Source organism: Monodelphis domestica, chromosome 3 (genome assembly GCF_027887165.1).
Source record: "Monodelphis domestica isolate mMonDom1 chromosome 3, mMonDom1.pri, whole genome shotgun sequence".
In the NCBI taxonomy this organism is placed as follows: Eukaryota; Metazoa; Chordata; class Mammalia; order Didelphimorphia; family Didelphidae; genus Monodelphis; species Monodelphis domestica.
The window spans coordinates 82,338,904-82,364,498 of record NC_077229.1 but is presented as its reverse complement, the minus strand read 5'-3'; the positions used below and the strand labels follow the sequence as shown (position 1 = coordinate 82,364,498).

The window sequence follows — 25,595 nt, the reverse complement described above, 5'->3', positions numbered from 1 at the left end:
GTGTATTTGTCTGTTTCTTCTGTATAAGGTTCATTTACCTTATGACACTTAGCACACAGGTAGATAGAGCATTTACGAAGCACTATGTTCCAGGCAGTGTGGATACAAATACAAGCAAAATAACCCTACCCTTGAAGCTTATGTTATATTTAGAGAAGGCAGCACATATAAAGATGTTAATATTTGAGGGGTTGGAGTCACTGTGGCTAGGAGATGAAATCTAGAGAGAGGAGTGGAGCAAAGAGTGAAGTGGTAGGTATAGTGTGGATGTCATAAAGGGTGAAATACTGATCCAGGTCAAGAACCTCCCCAGTTAAAAGAAAGGGTGGCATAGCAGAGCTATCTATGGGATGAGAAGGTTACTGATGAGAAAGTAAAGTCAATTTTATGAAGAATGTATCTGAGAATAGAATTAATTTTGAAGTTTGACTCAGTATATAAAAATACTCATTCCTTAAGTGGACTGAATACAAAACTATCTTTGTCTTGTTTTTCCCAAGCCTGCTGACACTAAGGATCCATGGATATTTGGTACCTGGGAGTACCAAGGAAGGAAGGACTTGAAGAATCTAGATATAAAAAAGAGGCAATAAAAAAGAGGAAATAGAATATTTAAACAATCCCATCTCAGAAAAAGAAATTGAACAAGCCATCAAGAAAATCCCTAAGAAAAAATCCCCAGGACCAGATGGATTCACAAGTAAATTGTATCAAGCATTTAAAGAACAGCTAATCCCAATACTAATCAAACTATTTGACAAAATAAGCAAAGAAGGAGTTTTACCAAATTCCTTTTATGACACAAATATGGTACTGATTCCAAAGCCAGGCAGGCCAAAAACAGAGACAACTATAGACCAATTTCCCTAATGAGCATAGATACAAAAATCTTAAATAAAATACTAGCAAAAAGACTACAGTAAGTTATCAAGAGGATTATTCACTATGACCAGGTAGGATTTATACCAGGAATGCAAAGATGGTTTAATATTAGGAAAACCATCCATATAATTGACCACATCAGTAATCAAACCAACAAAAATCACATGATTATCTCAATAGATGCAGAAAAAGCCTTTGACAAAATACAACACTCATTCCTATTGAAAACACTAGAAAGTATAGGAATAGATGGGCCTTTCCTAAAAATAATAAACAGTATATATTTAAAACCTATCAGCAAGTATCTGCAATGGGGATGAGTTGGAAGTCTTCCCATTAAGATTAGGAGTGAAGCAAGAATGCCCATTACCACCTCTATTATTTAACATTATAGTAATAGCAATTAGAGAAGAAAAAGAAATTGAAGGGATTAAAATAGGCAATGAGGAGACTAAACTATCACTCTTTGCAGATGATATGATGGTCTACTTAAAGAATCCTAGGGAATTAATTAAAAAACTGGTGGAAATAATCAACAACTTCAGCAAAATTGCAGGATACACAATAAAACCACATAAATCATTAGCATTTCTCTATATTTCCAACACAACTCAGCAGCAAGAGTTAGAAAGGGAAATTCCCTTTAAAATCACCCTAGACAATATAAAATATTTAGGAATCTATTTGCCCAGGCAAACACAGGAATTATAATGAACACAACTACAAAATCCTTTCCACACAATTAAAACTAGATCTAATTAATTGGAAAAACATTAATTGCTCATGGGTAGGATGAGCTAATATAATAATGATCATCCTACACAAATTAATTTACTTATTCAGTGCCATAACTTATCAAACTACCAAGAAACTTTTATAGAATTATAAAAATTTGTAGCAAAGTTCATTTGGAAGAACAAAAGATAAATAATATCAAGGGAACTAATGAAAAAAAATGTGTAGGATGGGGGCCTAGCAATACCAGATCTTAAACTATACTATAAAGCAGTGGCCATCAAAACAATATGGCACTGGCTAAGAGATTTGGGGTAAATGACCTCAGCAAGATAGTGTATGATAAACCCAAAGATCCTTACTTTTGGGACAAGAACCCACTATTTGAAAAAAAACTGCTGGGAAAATTAGAAAACAGTATGGAAGAGATTAGGTTTAGATCAACATCTCACACCCTACACCAAGATAAATTCAGAATGGGTAAATGACTTAAATATAAAGAGGGAAATTATAAGTAAATTAGTTGAACATAGAATAATATACCTGTCAGATCTATGGGAAAGGAAAGAATTTAAGACCAAGCAAGAGATAGAGAATATTATAAAGTATAAAATGAATAATTTTGATTCATTAAATTAAAAAGGTTTTGTACAAACAAAACCAATGTAATCAGAATTAGAAGGGAAGCAACAAATCGGGAAAAAATCTTTATAACAAAAACCTTTGACAACGGTCTAATTTCTCAAATCTATGAGGAGCTAAATCAATTGTACAAAAAATCAAGCCATTCCCCAATTGATAAATGGGCAATGTGACAAGGAAATCACTTTAAAAGACTGATATATATTAATTTAAGGTCGCCAAGAAATTCAGCTATGTAATTCCTAAATGAAAACTCAACTCAGCAGTCAACCTTTTATAGAGTTTAATTACAAACAGGAGGAAGAAAGGAATTAGAGATAGAGAGAGAGAGGGAGAGAGAAAGGGGAGAGAAGGGAATAGGGCTTAAATACCCCTTCTGTTTAGGCTGGGCCAAAAGGCCCAAGCCCTTAGATAGCTGAGGCAAAGAAAGATCAGTCCCTATTACTCATGTGACCAAAATGGAGAAACAGTCTCAGGGGCCTCCACCTCCAGCTTCCTTCAGAGCCAACTCTCAAAGCACCACCTCTCAGACCAAAAACCTCTCCAACCCACCCTCCTCAGTCCTCAGACCCTGCTATCTTTAAGGAAACCATCCAAGTTCCCTCCCCTCAGTTCTCACATCTACCAATCACTGTCCATGTCTTCCCTGTGCCAATGGTGGCTCTAGCTTAACCCAGGACCGCCCAGAGGTCTGTGGCTTTGCACATGTCTGTTGAAGGTCATATTCTCAAATAATTAAATCTTGATCCTTTGCTACAGCCCTTCCTAAATCCTGTTACCCTGAGTAGGGTGGAGATTGGAATAATTAAATTTTGATCTATGCGGCAGCCCTTCCTAAATCCTGTTAGGACTGAGTAGGGTGTAGATTGTAATTTCCAAGACCTGGTTCTGTCATTCCAAGTATCTCTATTGTATCAATTCTAAAATCAATCATGACTCAAAGAACTTCCTGTTCTATGCTTAAGCATAGGTCAAAGCCCTTTCCATTGTTCAGCAAAAGGTTTCTGTCCTAAAGTAATCTTAAGAAGGGAGGAGGAGGAACCTCCCATGCCAATGGGGTTCACATTCCAATAGAGTTCCCACTATCAATAGGAAATTTTTCAAGTATGAAATTTCCCAATGGTGAAATTTCCAACATTTATAAGTCTAAGAAATTTTGAGGTTTACAGCAAGGGACATGAAGAGGCAGTTTTCAGATAAAGAAATCAAAACTATTAATGAGCATAGGAAAAAGTGTTCTAAATTTCTTATAATTAGAGAAATGCAAGTCAAAACAACTCTGAGGTACCACCTCACATCTAGCAGATTGGTTCATATGACAGCAAAGGAAAGTAATAAATGTTGGAGGGGATGTGGCAAAATTTGGACACTAATGCATTGCTGGTGGAGTTCTGAATTGATCCAACTATTCTGGAAGGCAATTTGGAATTATGCCCAAAGGGCTTTAAATACTGCCTGCCCTTTGATCCAGCCATACCACTGCTGGGTTTGTACCCCAAAGAGGTAATAGGGGAAAATATGTGTAAAAAAATATTCATAGCTGCACTCTTTGTGGTGGCAAAAAAAACTGGAAAATGAGGGGGTGTCCATGGATTGGCTGAACAAATTGCAGTATCTGATGGTGATGGAATACTATTGTGCTGAAAGGAATAATGAACTGGAATGACCAGGAATTGATGCAGAGCGAAAGAACCAGAACATTATACACAGAAACTGATACACTCTGGCACAATTGAATGCAATAGACTTCTCTACTAGCAGCAATGCCCCAGGACAATTCTGAGGGACTTATAAGAAAGAATGCTGTCCATATCCAGAGAAAAAACTGTGAGAATAGAAACACAGAAGCAAAACAACTGCTTAAACACATGGGTTGATGGGGATATGATTGGGGTTGTTGACTTTAAATGATCTCCATATTGCAAATATTAATAATATGGAAATAGGTTTTGAACAATGATTCATGTAAAACCCATTGGAATTGCTCTTTGGCTCCGGGAGTGGGGAGGAAAGAGGGGAGGGAAAGAACATGAATCATGTAACCATGGAAAAACATTCTAAATTAATTAAAAAATAAAAAATAAAATTTTTTTAAGAGAGACTAGAATAGAAAAATTTAGAAAGAATAAACTTCAAAAGGATCTTATAAACTACTTTCTTTCTCTGGACTTCTGTTCCCTCATTTGGAAAATGAGCAAACAACCTAAATGGCCAAGTATACTGGTGTGCTTGTGACACTTTGCTGACAGACAAGGGAAGGAAAGTAGAGATGTTTTTTAACTTGGACATAAGAGTTTCTGATTTTAAGTTGGGCATAAATTTTTTTCTAAATAATAGAATTCATTCATTCATTGACTTAAACTTAGAAAGACCTTTTCATCACAATTGATGGCCAGCAGTGTGGCACCTGAGAGGAAATCTAACTATCTGTCAAATCTATTCAAGGTTTGGTTTTGTTTTTAATCCTTACCTTCTGGTTTAGAATGGATACTAAGAATTGGTTCCAAGATAGAAGAGCAATAAGGGCTAGGTGCTGGGGGCCATTAGTCCACGACACCTTGACAGAGTCATGCATGGTAGCTGGGGAGACCACAGAGTGGTCCTTGGCGAGATGTGACTGCCCACTCTATCCTCCTTGCATGACTTCTTTCATCAATGCCCCTTACCTATGAATTGGCATGATTATTATTCCCCCTATTCTCAAAAGAAATAATGCAAGAGCAAAACACATGTACCCTAATTCTCCTAAACATCACCAAAAGACCAGACCCTTAAACCCAATCCCAAAATCATGAGTTAACTTTATTTAGGTGCATAATTCCCAGTGAAACCACAGCTACAGGCCAAACCCAAAACTTTCTCATGAAGCCAGCACACAAATCAATCATAGAGGCCCATACAATAGGTACAGGTACACTAAGCTTCAATATGCCTCAGTGACTCAATTACATAAATCAGTAACTCAAACTCCCTAGTAAGCCACCTGTGACGAAATCATTTATTTTGTGTGCAACCTTTATTCTGTCTGTAATCACAATACAAAAATATAGAATGTTAATAAAGTGATTTGTTAAAAGTTAATGTATCACTTTTCCAAATATCTCTATTTGATTTTGTGTATCTGCATGCCAAGAATATGGGTATAAAATAAATCCCAAGCCTGGGAATGTCAGAGCAGCTCGGAGATGCAAAGCAGTCCCATGACTATAATGATTAAGCTGTCTTCCATTTGTTATTTATTTTATGTTATTTATTTTGACTGATCATTGGCAACCTGGTGGGGCTGGACCCTGACTGCGCCATCCCCCCATTAGACTGGGAGCTCCTTGACATCAGGGACTATCTTGTGACTTCTTTGTATCCCCAGAGTTTAGTCCTATGCCTGACCTATTAATAAATAGGTAAATAATTAATAAATGCTTAATAACTGAAAAAAATAGACTTAAAATGTTGGTGCATTTTGGACACTCATTTTCCCTAAACCATTCAGCCTGGTCAAGGAAAGAGAAAGGCTAGATTTAGGTGTTCCCACTCTTGACTGGTTACTATCCTTAATTCATTTTCATAAATCTTAGAATTCTTTCTTTTTCCTTTCTTTTTCTCCCAAGAAAGTGGTGTTAAATTTTTCTGTGAGCTAGGGAGTAGACAGATCACAGTACTGACCTGAAAAGGGACTATAGGGATCCCTAGCCCAACCCTTTCTTTTTTTACAGAGGAGGAAACCAATGCCCCAAAAGATTACATGTTGTACCCAAAGTCAAACAGTAGGAAGTAGAAGAGGCAGTTTTTCTGGGAATTTTTGAGTGTTTCTGGCCATGGTTCCCCCATTGAGTTCTTGAAATATAATTGATAGAAATGTCCATAAAAATGAAAGAAAGCATTCTGGGTAGGCCCTGCTGAATCTCAAGCCACAGAGTAGAATCTTCTCGTAGTATACATCAGCAGCTTTTGTTCTATTCTATTGTTCTATGCTCAGATAACTTCCAGGAAGATGATGGTAAAAGTGTCAAAAAGAGAGGCGAATGATGAAGACTATGAAGAGACCATATACAACTAAAAGATTGTTAATAACTTTGGGAAGAGCAGTTTGGGTTGGGTTGTTGGGTATCTGGACAAATTTAAATGGTTGAGGAATAAGTGAGGAGAGTAGAGGCAACAAGGGTTAATAGCTTTTCCCAGGAGTCTGAAAATGGGAGAAAAAGAGAAACAATATGGGACAACTGCTCAAGGTTGTGGTAAGTTCCATTGAATGCAGAACGATCTTCTGGAAGTGGCAGTGGGGGTCCTATCCATCCCATGAGTCTTCAGTCAGTTGACAGATATTTTTTACTGTATTGCAAATTGAGCTTTTATATGTGAGAAAAGGTAACAGTCAGTCATCACTGAAAGAGGATGAAAATAAGTGTGGTGTCTTTGAAAGAAAACCAGGTCTCAATCATCATCAAAGAAAAGGATCCAGCATGCAGAAGAGCTTAACATTAGAGTAGGAGTTCCAGGGAGGCATAGCGGAAGGGGCAGGCAAAGATTAATAGGGACTGGAATGGGGAAAGGGCTGAACCAGACCAAGGCAGTAGGAGTAAAAGGGACTCGTTCTGAGCATCTGGAATGAGAACAGAAAGTTAGGATTTATTTGCCATAGAGTAGGACCAGAAATAAGAGGACCAGAATAAGGCAGTCACAGAGCTCAGAATGTTAGTTTACAGGAGCCTCCACAGAGTCTATCTTTCAGGGAAATCCCATGGTCATGACTGAAGAACCCAAGAATCGGAGTAGTTTTGGACATGATTGTAGGAAAGAGGAGGCCTTCCTAGTAAGGTCTCAGGAATGAGCCTATAAAATGGCTCTTGATTACCAGGAGACTGAGTTGGAAATGCATTCATATGCTTTTTCTTTTTAGGTGCTTATCTGTCGGAATTACCGAGGAGATGTGGACATGTCAGAGGTGGAGCATTTCATGCCAATCCTGATGGAAAAGGAAGAAGAGGGGATGCTATCTCCCATCTTAGCCCATGGAGGAGTTCGTTTTATGTGGATTAAACACAACAATTTATATTGTATCTTTTTGGAAAATACCGCTAATGAACCCAGGTTATTCCCAAAGATAACTCTTTTATCTTTTATTCTCTATTGCTACCACTTGAAATGACCCTAAGCAAGAGGGAACTGATGACAGCAGACAGAAGGGCCTTCTTCCCCTTGTCAGATCCAGAGTATGACTCTTTGAGGGAATAAGATTTAGGATTTAGCTATTAAGTGCTATTCTTTTTTACCTTAAGAAAAACTATTTATATGTGGACAGTCCATAATGCAGGCAGGCTTATCCTTATTCCCTGAAGGACACCTCACAACTGGGTCCTAATCATTGAAGCTGTGCCACTAAAATGCCCATTTTACTCAGAACCTGTGCTTGAAGGAAAGAGTCTAGGAGACCTGATTGATGTTAGAAAGACATGAATAGAGCCACTGGAAGAGAAAGCTCTGAGGAGCTCCTAAATGTTTATACCCTTAGGGAGACTGTATCTGCTGAACCTTTTTCACTGTGTAAGGATTGAGTATGTGTACTAAAGATAGAAGAAGATGGAGACTAAGCAGCCATCAGAGCTGTCAGCTTCCTCAGACCTGTGGCATCCTGCTAGGCCACGGTAGGAGAGGGAGAGGGATGCAGCTGAGGAGGGATTGTATTCTGCCCCTGTCCTGAGGTTAGCTATTCTGGAAAGAGCTCCTGTAAGAGAGGACCCAATCCCGTTGCTAGCACATTGCAAGGATAAAAAACACTAAAGCATGTATATTTTAGAATTAAATTCTAGCTATCTGTCTAGGACAGAGGTTCTTAGCCTTTTTTTTTTTAAACCCTTAGCTTCTGTCTACAGGATCAATTCTAAGATATAAGAATCTCAAGGACTAGACAATCAGGACTAAATGACTTCACCAGAGTCACACAGCTAGGAAAGATCTGGGGCAAGATTTGAATCCAGATCCTCCCAATTGCAGGTCTATCATTCTGCTCACTGTGCTACCTAGCTGCTTTAGTTCTTAGCCTTTTTTGGTGTCATGGTCCCCTTTGGCAGATTGGTGAAATTTGTAGACCCCTTCTCAGAATCATGTTTTTACATGCATACAATAAAATACATATGATTACTAAATAAACCAAAACGATACTGAAATAATATTATTAAAAAAAATTTTAAGTTCATAGACTGGGTCACATTCAGGTAAAGAATCCAAGGTCTAGAACAGTGATGATGAACCTATAGCATAGTTGCCAGAGATGGCACACAGAATGCCCTCTGTGGGCACTCGGCCACCCTCCCTCCCCTGTTTGTTACTAGAAATGCAGAGGGACTTGGGCAGAAGAGCTGCTCCCCTCCCCATCTCTGCTGCACCTAATGACACTTTTTCACCCACCCCTCTTCCCAGCAGCACAATGGAAGTTCTTTCTCCCTCCCCTGTGTGGGGTAAGGGGGGGGGGGTAACAAGCAAGGAGGGGTCTTGGCATTCCATCTCTAAAAGGTTTGCCATCACCAGTCTATAATGACCAGAATAATGATTTACACATTTAATAGCATGTAAAAATTTATAAAGTGCTTTCCTTATGGTGAGGTCATAATGTCAATAAGACATATAGGGTGGCAGCTCTTAAATGCTTCAATACAGGGCACCAATCACATAAAACCTCATTCCTAAGCTTAAGTGAGCTCTAAGGCTTCTAAGGTATTTTTGTCACCATTCCCTCTCAACTACCCAGTTAGGTGTTATTAATTCCATTTTACAGGTGAGGAAATTAAAGCTCAGAAAAATAAAGTGGTTCATCCATGTCTCCATGGAGTCCCCTCCTCATAGTTCCAGAGCACAGACTTCTCACTTCCCTCTGTGGTCTTGCCACTGACCTATGCTTTCTTTCATTATTAAACATTTGGAAACAGCACAAACCCCTAAGTATAAAGTAGCAGTTATGTAGAGAGAAACCTAAAAAGAGAGAGCTGTTCACAGCCTGGGAGGGAGAAGGAGTAAATTCTGGAGGACATTCTGATGGACATGTAGCTTGAGTCAGAACTTAGAGGTTAGGGGCAGGGTTTCATGTTGATTTATGCCCTTTCTTTGAAGCATTTAGGAGCCACCACCATATATGCCCCATTGATGATTGATCTTCGGTATGATCTGAATTACTGCAGCAATTCCATCAGGTTTTGGCTTATGACAGTGGAATATTATCAGACCTTTTCAAATGTACTCCCTTTGAAGGCTCCTTAATAGGTTTTCTGCCAGTGGTTGCAACATCTAAGAAGAATGCCTGTGTGTCTCTGGTGTTTGCCTTTCTTTACAAGGTAGTACAGGTAAGTGCCATATAGGGAAAACCAAAAGGTTTTCCTTTTCCTGAAAATAGAACTTCTTTCAGCCTGCACAGCCAGCCTCAGTATGACCCTTGTCATATGTCCATTCTCCCCCCAGAGGGCAGCACTCTACAGTGTTTGCACCTAGGACCTTGATTAAATATAGAGTATAGTAATAGGGAAATTTGAACTGGAATATCATAGTGGTGTGGGAGTCTGATCAAGAATATTTTTTGGCAGTGTTCCCTGAAAAGGATCATCTCCAGGTGTGGAGGAACACAAAGGGAGGTTTCTTAAAAGGCACAGGTGTGGGAGAGGAGTGAGATGCTATTCTAGGCATAAGGAATGGCCAGCATGAGTGAACGGAGGCAAGAGAGGGCAGGAGTTGAGGAGAGCCTGGAATGTATAATAAAAAAGAATAAAAACAATAATATATTCAGTAGAGTACTATGAAATAAGGCTAGCAAAATAGGCTAAATCTAGAAAGCTTTGAATACCAAGTTCAGGAAATGGTATTTTACTTGATAAGCAAAGCCACTTTGCTAAAGGCTTTCAAACAAGGGGTGGTTTGATCAGACCTGAACATTAGTTAGGAAAATTACTGTGATAAAGAGTTGGAGATGAGAAAGCCTAAAACAAGGATAAATTTGCTAACATTTCAGTAGCCCAGGTTATGAGAACTTGACTGAGAGTCAGGAAAGGTAATCAAGAGGGAATTACACATTAGAAAGATGACAGGGTCTAGATTTGAGACATAAGATTTCCTAAAGGTGATGGAAGAGAGGAAACATGTAGAAAGAAGAGGACACAGGTGGTTTCAGGAGAGTATGGTGCTGAGCAAGCTTTAAATCAGTCAGCTCTGTCTTCAGCTAGAGTTGATTTCATCATGCTTATGTAGTAGGTACTTGATCTTCAACATAGAATTTAAGAAATTAAATGTTTCATTGTCCCAGCACAAATGACTGAAAAATGACTTGTAGACCACTAAGTGCCTTTTAGAAGACTCAGAGATGTATAGGAATCAGCTGTAAACCTTTTCATGGGTCTTCTCTCTTTTTCATTTTAGGTATTTTCTGAGTATTTCAAAGAGTTGGAAGAAGAGAGCATTCGTGATAATTTTGTTATTATTTATGAATTACTAGATGAATTAATGGATTTTGGATACCCTCAAACCACTGACAGCAAAATTTTGCAAGAGTGAGTATCAGTGGTCAGATGTATCTCTAATTCCCCTTTGGCATGGAACTAACCTTTCCAGGGCAGGTCGTGGGAAGTATGGTCTAGGGCCATGATGGTGAGCCTATGGCATGTGTGCCAAAGATAGCATGTAGAGATCTCTGGGCACATTTAGGCCCCTGACTTGGCCAGCTAGGGGCCTGGCCCCACCCCCAAATGCAGGGGATAAGGCACTCGAGCCACTCTCAAGGCAGAACTCTGCACTGGCTTGGCCAGAAGCCTGGCCCCTCCTCTGGAAGTGGGAGGGTGGGGGTGTGACGGGCATCGAGCATTGAGCATCCCTCCACTTGTCATGTGTCATGACAGCCAGCAGAGCATGACCAGCCCAGGGCTAGTAGCCTGTCCCCACCCTCCAAATGCAAGGGGAGAATATGAAGCACTTGAGCTCAGCCCTGGCTTGGCCTGCCAGAAGCTGTACCTCTGAATTGGGGTGGGGGTGGGGGGACACTTGAGCCTCCCTCCTCCTTTGCTGTGGAGCTTGGCCCTGGCTTGGCCAGCCTGCTGCCAGACCCTGCCCCTGAACACAGGGGCAGGCACAGGCATATAGTCTGGGGGGAGGGGTGGGACATGGCCCAGGATCCCTAAAAAGTTCCAAAAGGTTCCCCATCACTAGCCTAGGGGATAAAGGGTCAGATGTCTGTCAGGCTATCCCTAGTCTGTGCATTGAGAGGTACTTTTTCAGCTGGGGCAATTCACAAAATATCTACCACATTTGGAAGGGGGCTGTGGTCTGAATCACCTACCAACTATTATCTGCTCAAAATCCTGACATAATACACATTGGTATCCCAGTGTTACTGATATAGCCTTAGAAACACTGTTTGTCTCCTAATCTTTCAAATCCTAAGCATGAAGGACTTAAATGGTCTTATATTGGGGCTTTTCTGGCACAATTGAATGTGGATTTGATGCCTGCAATGGCCATGATGCTTCACTCCATTAGAATGTTTTTGTTAGGGGTTATCTTGCTGTCTTGAGTTTCTTCATTGGCAGCCAGATTAAATCATAAATGGTTACTTTTGACATGGGAAAACCAGAACCAAAGCTTCTCAGAGTTTAGGTAGATTGGGAGTAGGGGGTGGTACCTATCTAGATTAGATCCCTCCAAGTCCCATTGCAATTCTAAGGTTCTATTCTATCATTTTGTGCCTCAGGATATTATTTCCAGGCTGCTAAGAGCTTATTTTGTTCACTTCTTAAAATGTAGCATTAAGACAATGACTGAAGTTGCAATTTCTATATTAGTCATGCTTCCTTAACACTAATCATCTGATTATAAAGATACATCACTCAAGAAGGCCACAAACTAGAAACTGGAGCCCCTCGTCCACCAGCCACGGTCACCAATGCTGTGTCTTGGAGATCTGAGGGAATCAAGTATAGAAAGAATGAGGTGTTCCTGGATGTCATAGAATCTGTTAACCTCTTGGTAAGTCCATCTATTTACTTTCTTTTTTGAAATGAAAATAAAAGCAACTAAACTCTGTAGACTAGTATATCTACAGAGGCCTAAGATATCTCTAAGTCAATGTGGTGGAAAGAGTGCTGAAATTTGTTTCGTTTGGTTATTTATTAAATTTTAATTTTTTTTTTCAAATAATGAAAATATATTTTCTCTCCCTCTTACCCTACACCCATGAGTAAAAAGAAAAACAAAACCTTCTTTAACAAATATACATAGTAAAACAAACAGATTCCTGCTTTAGCCATGTCCAAAATTTATGCCACTTATGCATCATGAGTCTATCACCTCTCTGTCAGGAAGTGAAGTATGTAGCATAGTTCGTCAATAATCTTCAAGAATCATAGTTGGTTATTGGGCTGATCAAAATTTTTACATCTTTCAGAGTTTTTCATTTTTACAGAGTTGTTAATATTGTATTAATTTATTCTTTTGTTCACTTTACTCTCCATCAGTTCATATAAATCTTCTCTTTTTCACCCCCTTTCATCTTTTTTGGTACATTGTGTTTTCTTATATTCATATATTGTTCAACCATTCCCCAAATGAGCAGCAACCCTTTAGTTTCTAATTTTTTGTTGCTACAAAAAGAGATGCTATAAATATTTTTCTTATATCTTTGATTTCTCTGGAGGATCAGTGATGGTATTGCTAGGTTGAATACAGTTTAATGTCTTCTGGGACATTGTTCCAAATTGCTTCCCAAATTGACTATATCAGTAGTGCATTAATGCACCTCCTATCCTGCAATCTAACTAACATTTGTCATTTTCATTTTTTTCCAATTTTGCCAATCTGATGAGTATGAATTGGAACATTAGAGTTGCTTTAATTGGCATTTCTCTAAATAGTAATGATTTTTGCACAAGATTATTAATAGCTTAGATTTTCTTCTTTGAAAAATTTCTGTTCATATCCCTTAATCATTTATCAATTAGGGAATGATTCTTAGTCTTTTAAATTTAAGTCTAGTCTTTATATACATATATATATATATATCTATATATATCTATATATATCTATATATATACCTTGGAAATGAAATTTTTATCAGAGAAACTTGTTATAAAGATTTTTTTCTCCAATTACTTGGACCTCTTCTAATTTTAAGTGTTTTGTTTTGTTTGTGCAAAAGCTTTTAAATTATGTTTTGAAATTGTCCATTTTATCATCTGTAATCTCTATCCCTTGTTCAGTTGAGATTATTGATGAATTTAGAGTCATGGATCTGAACTCTGGATCTGATATTACTAGCTGTGTGACCAAACCACATTCTTTTTTTTTTTCTGATCTCCAACTATAAGATAAGGGAATAGGACATGATTGCCAAATTGCCACTTTAGCCCTTCTGTTCTATGAAACCACATCCAGATGAACAAGACTTACATTAGACATGCTTTGCTCAGTGTCATATCAATGTGGTGTAAACTAAAAAGGTTCCCAAAGTTTTAAATTTGGGAAGCAAGGAAAGGATCCAGATAATCTATGCTTTTTCCCCACCTGTTCTGCCTGAATTTATTCTAACTTATTGTCAAGCCAAAAGTAAGTTTTTTTAATCTTTAAACTGACTTTTGCCCAACTTAAGAAAGTGCAAGCAGAGTAAAAGTGGGTAAGCTCTTGTTCTTTGTACCCCTAAATTGGAACATCTGACCCTGAGAGTAGCAGGGATTTGATGTTTCCACCAACCACCACCATTTGGCCTTTGTGCATGGAGTAGAAAGACTATTGTCTCACAAAGATCTTAGAGGAAGATTTACTTCTACATAAAACTAGGGAATGCCAGTTTGCATAAAAAGAGAAGGTTTTTTGTTTTTTGTTTTTCCTGAATCAGAAGTGTAAATTGGAATTGTGGTCAGAAGGCTTGGTTTGTAATCTTGTCTTTGATACTCACTAGTCACTTCTCTAAGTTTGCTTCCTCCAATGTAAATAGAGATAAACCCATTTTGAAGGTAGAATTGATTAGACTTGACCACACTGGATGTTGGGAAAGAGTAAGAGTGAAGAACCAAGTGTGACTTCCAGATGATAAACCTGGTATGAATCTAGTATGACTAGAAAGTTGATGTTACCCTCAGCAGAAATAGTGAAGTTGAAGGAAATGAGTTTCCAGGGAAAGCCTTATTAGTTCTGTTTTGGACTTGTTGAGTTTGAGATGCCCAAGAGACATCCAAGTGGAATGTGGGACTTGAACTCAGAAAAGAGATATAGGCTAGATATGTGGATTTGGAAGTCATCTGCATAGAAATGATACTGCTGATTGAAAACCCAGACAGACTTGTCAAACTCCAGACCATCTTAAGATCTTTCTCAAATACTCCCCATCTCTAGTTCCTTCCCTCTGAAATTACTTTCTATTTATGCTATGTATATTTCCTGTATAGCATTTTGCATGTTCCCCATTAGCGTGTTTGCTTCTTGAGGACAAGGACTATGTTTTTGCCTTTCTTTGAATCTCCAGCGCTTCATACCTGGCATATAGTAATAACTTAATACTTATTGATTGACCACTCTAATTTCATTATATTAATATACAAAGACTATTGTGAGTTCTCACTCTGATCCATCCTACAACAGTTTTACTAACTTGCTTGGTTCTTCTCTTAGGTCAGTGCCAATGGGAACGTTCTTCGTAGCGAAATTGTGGGTTCCATTAAGATGAGGGTGTTTCTCTCAGGGATGCCAGAACTGCGCCTGGGCCTCAATGACAAAGTTCTCTTTGACAATACAGGACGTGAGTATATCAATGGCTTCTTTTTGAGTTTTTGGTCTATCCCCTCATGAGCATGCCCTTGTTATATGAGGATTTAGCCTTTTCTTTGGTTAGAAGAATGAGACTGATTCTTAAAGTGTGAAACCCTCTTCATTGTTCCAGAAAAGCAGTGGATGGAAGATAGCCTTTCTGCCCTAGAAAGAAACAAATAAGTTATATAAAGGACATTTGAAGACAAATATTTGCTTCTCCATAGGAAGAAACTGATTTCAAGCCCTTTTGAAGTATTGTTAAGAGTATCACTTTATAAAAATTACAAAAATTTTAAAGAATATCATTTTATGCAAATTATAAATCATTTTAATTTTTTTCTTTAAAGTTGGGCCTTTACAAGGTTTTTTGGAATTGCTATATGCACATAAATCCATGAAACTACCTTTATTTACAAGTAGCCCATAATATACATTTTGTTTATTTTAGACTAGCTTTACCAAGAAGTCTAAATAAGGGAAATCTAAAATTTTATGTGGTTTATTTCATAAGTATATAGAATATCAGAGCTCATGGGGTCATTAGAGATCCTCTACTCTAGGCACCTCCTTTTTCAGGCAAAAGAGGTAAGGCCCACAAAAGGGACATAACCTGCCAAGATCATATAATTAGTGATTCAGCCAGAATGGGGAACTCAGGTCACAGTCCAATGTAATATTTTCTCAGTCAATAAAATGTATTAACAATTTGATATATACCAGGCACCATACTAAACTCTGCATATACAAAAGCAAAAGGCAGTCCCTGCTCTTGAGGAGCTCAATCTGATGGAGAAGACAGTGTCTTTAAATAGGCTGTAAGCAAGATAAATTAGAAATGTCAATACAGAGAAAACACTAGAATTAAGGGTGATCAGAAATGCTTCTGAATATAGAGGATAGAATTTTTGCTGGGACTTGAAGGAAGCCAGAGAAGCCAAGAGGAAGAGCATTCCAAGCATGGGGAATAGCCAGAGAGAATGCCCAGAGTCAGGAGATGGAGTATTTTGTTTGAGAAATAAAAAGAATCTGATTTCACTGGATCATAGAGTCCATGGTGTAAAGTATAAGAAGACTGGAAAGGTCAGTAGAGAGCAAGGGTATGAAGGGTTTTAAATGCCAAACAGAATTTTATATTTGATTGTGGAGGTGATAGGAGGCTGCTAGAGTTTTAAGGAAGGAAAGGGATAATATGGTCAGACCTGAGTTTTAGGAAAATCACTTTGGTGATTTGAGGCAGGCAGACCCACCCACCAGCCATTGCAGTAGTCCGGGCATGAGATAAGAAGGGATCTACGCCAGGTAGTGGAAGTATCAGAGGAGAGAGGGGGAGGAGAGGTATATATGTGAGAGATATTGCAAAGATGAAATCAGGCCTTGGGCAACAGGTGGGACATGGAAGGTGAGAGAGAGTGTGAAGAATCAACAATGACTCCTAGGTTGTGAGCCTAGTGGACTGAGAAGATAGTAATGCCTTCAGCAGCAGTAGAGAAATTAAGAAGAGGGGAAGGTTTATGGGGGGGGGGGGAGAAAATAAGTTCAGTTTTGAATATACAGAGCTTAAGATGTCTACAAAGTATCCATTTTGAGATATCCAGCTGACTGCTGGAGATGCCAGAGGTCCTCAGAGAAATTTGGGCTGATTAAGTAGATTTAAGAATCTTCAGCATAGAGATGATCATTGAGCCCAAAGGAACTGATGAGCTCACCAGGGAAAGTTGTATATAGAGAGAAGTGAAAAGGACTCTAGGCAGAGCCCTGGGAAATAGCCAAGGTTAGCAAGAAAATCCTGGAAGAACCTCCACTAAAGGAGACTGAGAAGAATCAGTTATGTAGTTAAGAGGAGAGCCAGAGAAAAGAGTATCAGAGTAATGTAACATCTGACATCATTGCTCTTTGACTCCAAGTCAGTCATTTAAAATCACATGATTATTTCAATAGATGCAGAAAAAGCCTTTGACAAAAATACAACATTCATTCCTATTGAAAACATTAGAAAGTCTAGGGATAGATGGACCTTTCCTAAAAATAATAAACTGTATATATAAATTAGAAGCCTTCCCAAAAGGATTGAGAGTGAAACAGGGATGCCCGTTATCACCTCTATTATTTAATATTGTAGTGGTAGCAATTAGAGAAGAAAAAGAAATTGAAGGGATTAAAATAGTCAGTGAGGAGACTAAACTATCACTTTTTGCAGATGATATGATGGTCTACTTAAAGAATCCTAGGGAATCAACCAAAAAGTTAGTGGAAATAATCAACAACTTTAACAAAGTTGCAGGATACAAAATAAACCCACATAAATCATTAGCATTTCTATATATTTCCAACACAACTCAGCAGCACGAGTTTAAAAGAGAAATTCCATTTAAAATCACCCTAGACAATATAAAATATTTAGGAATCTATTTGCCCAGGCAAACACAGGAATTATAATGAACACAACTACAAAATGCTTTCCACACAATTAAAACTAGATCTAACTAATTGGAAAAACATTAATTGCTCATGGGTAGGATGAGCTAATATAATAAAAATGATCATCCTTCACAAATTAATTTACTTATTCAGTGCCATAACCTATCAAACTACCAAGAAACTTTTATAGAATTAGAAAAAACTATAACAGAGTTCATTTGGAAGAACAAAAGATAAATAATATCAAAGGAACTAATGAAAAAAATGTGCAGGATGGGGACCTAGCAGTACCAGATCTTAAACTATACTATAAAGCAATGCTCCTCAAAACAATATGGCACTGTTTAAGAGACAGAAGGGAGGATCAATGGAATAGACTTGGGGTAAATGACCTCAGCAAGATAGTGTATGATAAACCCAAAGATCCTAACCTTTGGGACAAGAACCCACTATTTGAAAAAAACTGCTGGGAAATTTGGAAAACAGTATAGGAGAGATTAGGTTTAGATCAGCATCTCACACCCTACACCAAGATAAATTCAGATGGTTAAGTGACTTAAATATGAAGAGGGAAATTATAAGTAAATTATCTGAACACAGAATAGTATACCTGTCAGATCTATGGGAAAGGAAAGAATTTAAGACCAAACAAGAGATAGAGAGTATTACAAAATTTAAAATGAATAATTTTGATTACATTAAATTAAAAAGGTTTTGTACAAACATGTCAGTTATTTAATACCTCTGTGTGTACTTCAGCTTCCTTCTTTGTCAGATGGGGATCCCTAGACTATTCACCTCTGGGGGTTGTTGTTAACAGTCTTATGGGATAATAGCATCAAGGGTTTTGCAGAGTTTAAAGTCTTATATAAATGTCAGCTATTTTTATTATTAGCCTACTGGTTGGTCTCCCTCTCAAATCTTTCCATTCTGCAGTCTATCCTCCACTCAACTATCAAAGTGATCTTTCTAAAACTCTAAAACTTTCTAAAAGTGATGTGTTCAACCACATCACTCCCTTCCCTACTCAAACTCCAGAAGTTCCCTTTCATCTTCAGGATCAAATATAAGATTCTGTTTGGCATTCAAAGCCCTTCATACCGTGGTCCCCTCCTACCTTTCCAGTCTTCTTACACTTTACCCCATGCAGTGTACTTTGTGATCCTCCTTTGTATACCCTGACTTTCTCTTCTTGTAATAAGACATTCCATCTTTTAGCATTTTCTCTGGCTGTCCTCCCATTCAATTCTCAACTAAAAATCCTGCTCTAAAGAAACCTTTCCCAGTCTCTCTCAATTCAAATGCCTTTCCTCTATTAATTATTTCCTTTTTATCCTATCTGTAGCTTATTTGTACCTAACTGTTTGCATGTTGCCTCCTCCTGAGAGCAGGAACTGTCTTTTGCCTCTTCCCAAATCTTATGTGCCTAACACAAAGTAGGTACTGAACTTAAATGTTTATTCTGTGACTGGATGATTATCATCAATAGTATTTGCATTTCTATAATGTGTTACAATTTTAAAAGGCTTTTATATCTAACATTTCATTTGATTCTCACAACCTACCTGTCTGGGAGATATCATTTTAAAGACAAGAAAACTAAAACTCAGGGTTGTGATACGCCCAAGATAACAGTGCTAGCAAAATATGAGACTTACTGAAAAGATATGGGGAAAGGCCTATTTCCTTATTGGGTTTTGGCTAGTTACTTATAGGTGCTTTATAGTTTACAAAACACTTTCTTCACAAAATCCTGTGAGGCAGATAATAGAGGGTATTGATCTGATTTTTCAGGCTCAGACTAAAAGTGGCTTTATTTAGTAACTGTACTTAGCCTCCAACCCAGGTCATCTGACTACTGGCCCCTTTTGTGTTCCTATTGCTTCTAAGATAGTACACTGTCTTCTCTACCATCCTCTTGGTTGTTTCTTTTTCTCACATTCTATCTTTTCTTTCCTCCAGGTGGAAAAAGCAAGTCAGTAGAGTTGGAAGATGTGAAATTCCACCAGTGTGTGCGCCTCTCCCGCTTTGAGAATGACCGGACAATTTCTTTCATTCCCCCTGATGGAGAGTTTGAACTAATGTCTTATCGCCTCAACACCCATGTAAGTACAGCTGGGCTTGGGTGTGGGGGTAGTGGTGGTGACTATTAATAGAGCTAAAAATGTCAGTAATGCCTGGTACCTCATCAAAGACACTAAAAAATGGCCTCTGAGAAAGAAGAAAAACAAGCAACTTCATCTCAACTATTTGCCAAGATCACATAGGCATCCACATGTCCCAAGGTCTACTGTAGGCATGCTTTTTCTTGGTCAAGGAGGCAGCCAGCCCTCTCTACCAGTAGGACTTTACACATGCCTGGGAAGCCATTTAATGAATAAATAAGAAAGGTTTGTAATTAATGTATTAAAGCACTAGCCTAGCAGGTATCAGACAGATAGTAACAGACTGGGAGCTCTAGCCATGAATCTTGGTTGCAGGCTAAGCCTGGCAAGTTCAGAAACTTCATTCACCTAGAGGATGATAAAGTATAAGTAAACTGAGTCACACTAACTCCATTCACAAGAGACTGGTTTCTTGGCCTAGTATTTATCTACTTGGAGTATTCTTTACCCTGGGGTAAATGATATGAAAACAAAATAGAGAATAATGCAAATCAGCATATATCGTATATATGATTTTTCTTGGAAATTTAATAACATAAAAATATGGAATAAAACTTCCATTAAAATATTAAACTCAATTTTCATTTTAAAAAAACAGTCTAAATTTGAATAAAATAATAACATTCACTTATTTTTTGTTCCCTTCCAATTTCTTTTCTACCTGTTTTGTTTCTACACTGTTTTGTTGCAGTGCATTTTTAATATAGTCATAATCAATTTGTTTATATTTTTACTGTTTTATTTTTCTGCATCCCTTTGTTATGTTTCCCATATCTTGTTTACCATATTTTACAACACAATAATAGTATGTTCTAGTGCTATATGACAGCTGACTTAGCCATCCCTCAATTATTGAACATGCCAGCTCTTGGAAACTATTGTTTCTAGTTCTAAATGGAATAACTCTAAATATGGCTCTTGTAATGGAACTGCCAGGTAATGGGAAGCACAGCATTCTGTATTCACATGCTAAATTGTGTAATACAGAGATTATTTTCTAGAACAGCAATATTTCTCCTCATACCCTGAAAGAATATGTTGGCCAAGGTAGGAGGAGGATGAAGAAAGCCATGAAGTTTGGGAATAGATGCCATAGGCCTAATGCTCAGGGAGAAGGAAGCCAAAGGGGCCACTTTCTCAGCAAGGGCAGCCTGTCCTTCAAAGGATACAGTGCTGGACAGATGGAAAATTAATGACTAAGTGAGATCTTTCATTTCTTTGTATGTCAGTCTTCTTGGAGCTCCAAAGTCTTTCCTTGGGACTCCCAAACTGAACTATGAAAACAGCTTTGTTAACTTTTCCCCATCTTAGACCAACTTGCCAGAGTTTCTTGGATTTAATTTTATTGGAGATGCATATGGCAAGGATTGAATTGTCACTAACATCAGCCTCATCACTTTCTTGGTCTTTGTGCCTCTTTTCAGGTAAAGCCCTTGATATGGATTGAATCTGTAATTGAAAAACATTCCCACAGCCGCATCGAGTACATGATTAAGGTCAGTTGCCCCTTCAGAAGTATGGTTAGCTTTAAGTGGATTCCCATCCATCAAGCAAAGCACAGATTTCACTTTTAAACTATTCTTTTATTGACAGTGTTGGTAGTTGTACTAACAGTTCTCATTTCTATAACAGTTTAAGATTCACAAAGAACTATGCTTCCATTAGCCCTGTGAGACAGAGAACAGTTTGCTTTGAAAATTCTAGGCAATTTTTTTTATCTCCCAAAGGAGAATTTTAACTCATGGCTTATCTCACCCATGTAAATTTAACTGCAGATTGTAATTAGTATAATAATGATGCTTATCATTATTACCACTACTACAAATAATTCACATTTCTATAGCTCTTTGGAATGCTTTCCTCTGGAGGAAGCTAGGTATCTCAGTGGTTTGAGAGCCAGGCCTAGAGACAGGAGGGTTCAGGTTAAAATGTGGCCTCAGATACTTCCTAGCTGTGTGACCCTGGGCAAGTCACTAGACCCCCATTGCCTAGCTTACCACTCTTCTGCCTTGAAACCAAAACATAGTATTGATTCTAAGATGGAAGGTAAGGGTTTAAAAAATGCTTTCCTCTTAACCCTCTGTGTAGATAGTACATAAATATTATTATCCTCATTTTACTAATAAATGGAGCCTCTGAGGAGATTAGGTACTTGTCCAAGATCTCTTAACTATTAAGTATCTGAGCCAGACTTTTAATCAGGGTCACCTATCTACTACTGTTTCTGCTCAGCCATACTACCTGGACATTTAATAAATCTCTGATGGGTACAAGAATGAGTGTAAAAAGATAGTCATACACAGCATGGGGGAAGTCCTCAAAACCGTGGCATAAGAGATTCAGTTGAAGGACCTGGGAATGTTTAGCCTGGCAGAAAGGAGACGGTGAAGGCAGGGCTTCCCAGTCATCTTGATTTGGGTAGAATGAACACTGTGACAGAGTTGATGTTTACAGGGAAGCAAGTACCAGACCAATATTGGAAATCATTTTGTAATCAACTAGAACCATACGAAAACAGGACAGGCTTCCTTCTAAGTAAAGAGCTCCTGATCCCTGATGGTGTTTAGGATAGGGTTTGATTGTTAGAGTCTAGATGATCTGAGTAGAGGGCAGCTGGGTAGTACAGTGGATAGAGCACCAGGCCTAGAGTTGAGAGGACCTCGGTTCAAATGTGACCTCAGACACTTCCTCGTTGGGTGACCCTGGGCAAGTCACTTAACCTCATTTGCCCTAATAAAAAGAAATTCTCTGAGTAGTAGTACAAATAAGGAAGAAGAAATCACTTATGGCTAAGGACAAAAGGCTAGGGTTCTTGGAGGAGATCTTTTTGTAGACTGTAGCCAGCTGATTTTCCCACCAGACAGATCCAGGTTTCCTTTAACAAATGAAAAAGTAGTTTTTACTTATTCGTTAACATAAACCAGTAAATGACTTGTCCAAGGTCACACAGTTGGTAAGTGTTTAAGCTAGAACTCAAAGGAAAGTCTTTGGACTCTTCGTTCAGTATTCTAGCCACATGATGAAAATAGCACAAAGGCACTATTTGGTTTGTTTTTTAATCCATAAAGGCTTGAATAGAAGCCAAACATGTAGGGACTTAATTTCACTTTTCTGACAAGTGTTTACTAAATGTTTCTCCCTCTACCCCACCGTTCTGCTACTCTTTTCATAATATTACTCAGAAAAAAAGTTTCCCTCCTTGCCCAATTTCCTGACCACAGTCATGTCCCCTTACAACTTGCAAAGAACAAGTTGCAATAAAGGAATGGGGGTGGTGGATCTTGCATTTACCATGTACTAAAAAAGCTCAGCCTTTTTGTGACCTTTCTATAGGCGAAGAGCCAGTTTAAACGTCGATCAACAGCAAACAATGTGGAGATCCACATTCCTGTGCCCAATGATGCAGACTCGCCAAAGTTCAAAACCACCGTGGGGAACGTCAAGTGGGTCCCAGAGAACAGTGAGATTGTATGGTCTATTAAATCATTCCCGGTGAGTCAGCACCACTGCCCCAAAGTGGTAGCACCTCTTCTCATTCTAAAAACAGAAAATTCAGCCTCTTCCCTCATGTGTTTACCCTTTCTAAAAATCCCAAAGAACTTTTCAAAAGCGGCTTTCTCAAAAGAGTAGTAGCTTATTGTTAGTCCTTGATAATAGTCCAGCTCATCTATATATATTGTCAACTTAGTCTTATTGATGTATATACCCAGGAATAAATTCTCAATTGAAATTTTTTTACTAATCCTTTCCCCCGTAGTGTGAATGAGAAAGTTTCAGATCTGCACATTTATTAAGAACCTGCTACTGGAGGCATGTGGGTAGCTCAGTGGATTGAGAACCAGGCCTAGAGATGGGAGGTCCTGGGTTCAAATATGACCTCAGACACTTCCCAGCTGTATGATCCTGGGCAAGTCACTTGACCCCCATTGCCTAGCCCTTACTGTTCTTCTGCCTTGGAATGCAGTATTGATTCTAAGACAGAAGGTAAGGGTTTTAAAAAAAAAAGAAACTGCTACTGCAGAGCACAAAACTAGTCCCTGGTCTCAAGGAACTTACATCCTAATGGAGGAATATACATAGGGGATCAGTGATAATTCCTTTTTATCATTATCATGCCCTGTTCTCTTGATGTTCCTGGTCTAGTAGGGAAGATAAGAACCAAAGATAACAACAATGAAAGAGAATAATCACAGTAATTAATAGCACATTAAGGTTTACCAAGAGCTTTCCTTTTAGAGTAAATAGTAGAAGTGTTATGTTCCTTTTTACAGATGTAAAACTGAGACTCAGAAAGGTCTGATGATTTATCTAGGGTGGCATAGATACTGAGTACAGGGATGTGGACAAGAGGTGCAAAACAGAAAACCAAATGATCTGAGCAGCCTAAGGGGAGAAAAAGTTATTATGAGGAAAGGCAGATAAGCTACCACTTTTGAACTGAGAGAGAGAAAAGATTTCCATAGCTCAGGATATGTTTATGGAAAAGGAATTCTAAGTATAGAGAAAAGAGTTGGCCATAGCTGGGAGGTAAAACATGAGTCTCCACTTAGTTGGAGCAAAGAGTACTGAAGACGCACCATACAAGAAGGCTGGAAAGGCAACACCTGGTGTGGAAGCCAGAGGCCAAGCTTCACTTGGTAAGGCTTAGGGAGCCCCTGCAAGGTTTCAGCAGGGGTGATGTTGGGATCACATAGGAAGCTTTTGTTCTCCTGCTTTCTCTCTTTCTACCTGGGGATAACTGGAACTTGGAGAGGGTCAGATTCCAGTTGAAAACCTCAACACTTAGTACAAATTTCACCTCCCTTGTTTCAATTTTTACTCCTTTATTTAAGTTTTTAACGTATCATGATTTCACCAAACCAAGATTTAAACCCAGCTGGCTGACTTCCATTTAGGGATTTGTGTCTAAAAAACAGGCCAGACCCTGTAGATCCATTTAGAAAATCATTCCCACATCTTTAGCCTAATGTCTACACCACTCATATTTAGTTCTTACTTCTTCCTCTGTCAGTGCCAACTGACTGTATATGTAGCCCCAGCTATTTTTCTTGGTATAACTATCAGAAAATTTTAAAGCAATCAATGGTACATGAGAATCACTTGGTACCATGTGTCTGTTACAAGTGAGAAATGATGTGCTCATTCTTGGGCTTTTTCCAATGAATTTATTACTCTAAACCAATACTTTGGCAGCAAAAAAATGTGGTTAAGGTTTGGGTTGAGACTGTTGATTAAACTTGCTTATATTTCAGTATTTATGCTTCATCTCTCTACTCTCTGCACAGGGAGGGAAAGAGTATCTTATGAGAGCTCATTTTGGTCTGCCCAGCGTTGAAGCTGAAGATAAAGAAGGAAAACCACCAATAAGCGTCAAGTTTGAAATTCCATATTTCACCACCTCAGGGATACAGGTCTTTATTTTGATGATGTAAAGTTGTTGGAAAGTGACGTCTGAATTTAAGGCTGGTGGGACATGAGTGTGGGAAATTCACATTTTTATTTGTTAGTATTACTTCAAATTCTTTCACAGAGGAAGAGAGCAGACCTGATTGCAAAGGGGGCATGGAGATGTGGAAGGCAAGAGACTAAGAGGTGTTTCAAATAAGAACTTCTGAAACTAGTTAAGAATTTAAAGCCCTGGAGTCACTTGCTAAAAGTCCTGCAGGGAGCTCGAGCTAGTGGTAGAGCCACAATTAGAGCATGGGTTACCTGACTACCAGTCAAAAGTTCTTTCCTAGACACTGCCCTAGGGAAAGATTAAAGGACACGGTTCCCTCATCCCTGTATATACTCCTGTTGAAGCAGGTTGTCAGTGGGTTTTCTCAGTGTTTTAAATATAAAGGAAGATCATGTGCTTGCCTGCTTTCTCATACTTCACCATTTGTTTACAATGAAACACTTAAGAAGCATCTTTAATTTCTGAAGCTTAGAATCAGCTCACCACTCTTCTCTCAGGAAGAAATCAGATTTATCACCAAGAAA

The 25,595-nt window shown here is 38.4% G+C and overlaps 1 protein-coding gene across 1 annotated transcript in view; it reads left to right on the top strand.

Annotated features, from left to right (window-relative positions):
• Positions 1 to 25,595, top strand: part of AP1M1 (adaptor related protein complex 1 subunit mu 1) — a 36,105-nt gene that overhangs the window by 5,586 nt on the left and 4,924 nt on the right. Inside the window, exons 3-11 of the mRNA XM_007489786.1 lie at positions 7,157 to 7,313; positions 9,526 to 9,593; positions 10,657 to 10,787; positions 12,108 to 12,255; positions 14,893 to 15,019; positions 19,411 to 19,553; positions 21,038 to 21,109; positions 22,947 to 23,105; positions 24,899 to 25,024. Of these exons, the coding sequence (XP_007489848.1) occupies positions 7,157 to 7,313; positions 9,526 to 9,593; positions 10,657 to 10,787; positions 12,108 to 12,255; positions 14,893 to 15,019; positions 19,411 to 19,553; positions 21,038 to 21,109; positions 22,947 to 23,105; positions 24,899 to 25,024 (1,131 nt within the window). The remainder of the gene's footprint in view (positions 1 to 7,156; positions 7,314 to 9,525; positions 9,594 to 10,656; positions 10,788 to 12,107; positions 12,256 to 14,892; positions 15,020 to 19,410; positions 19,554 to 21,037; positions 21,110 to 22,946; positions 23,106 to 24,898; positions 25,025 to 25,595) is intronic.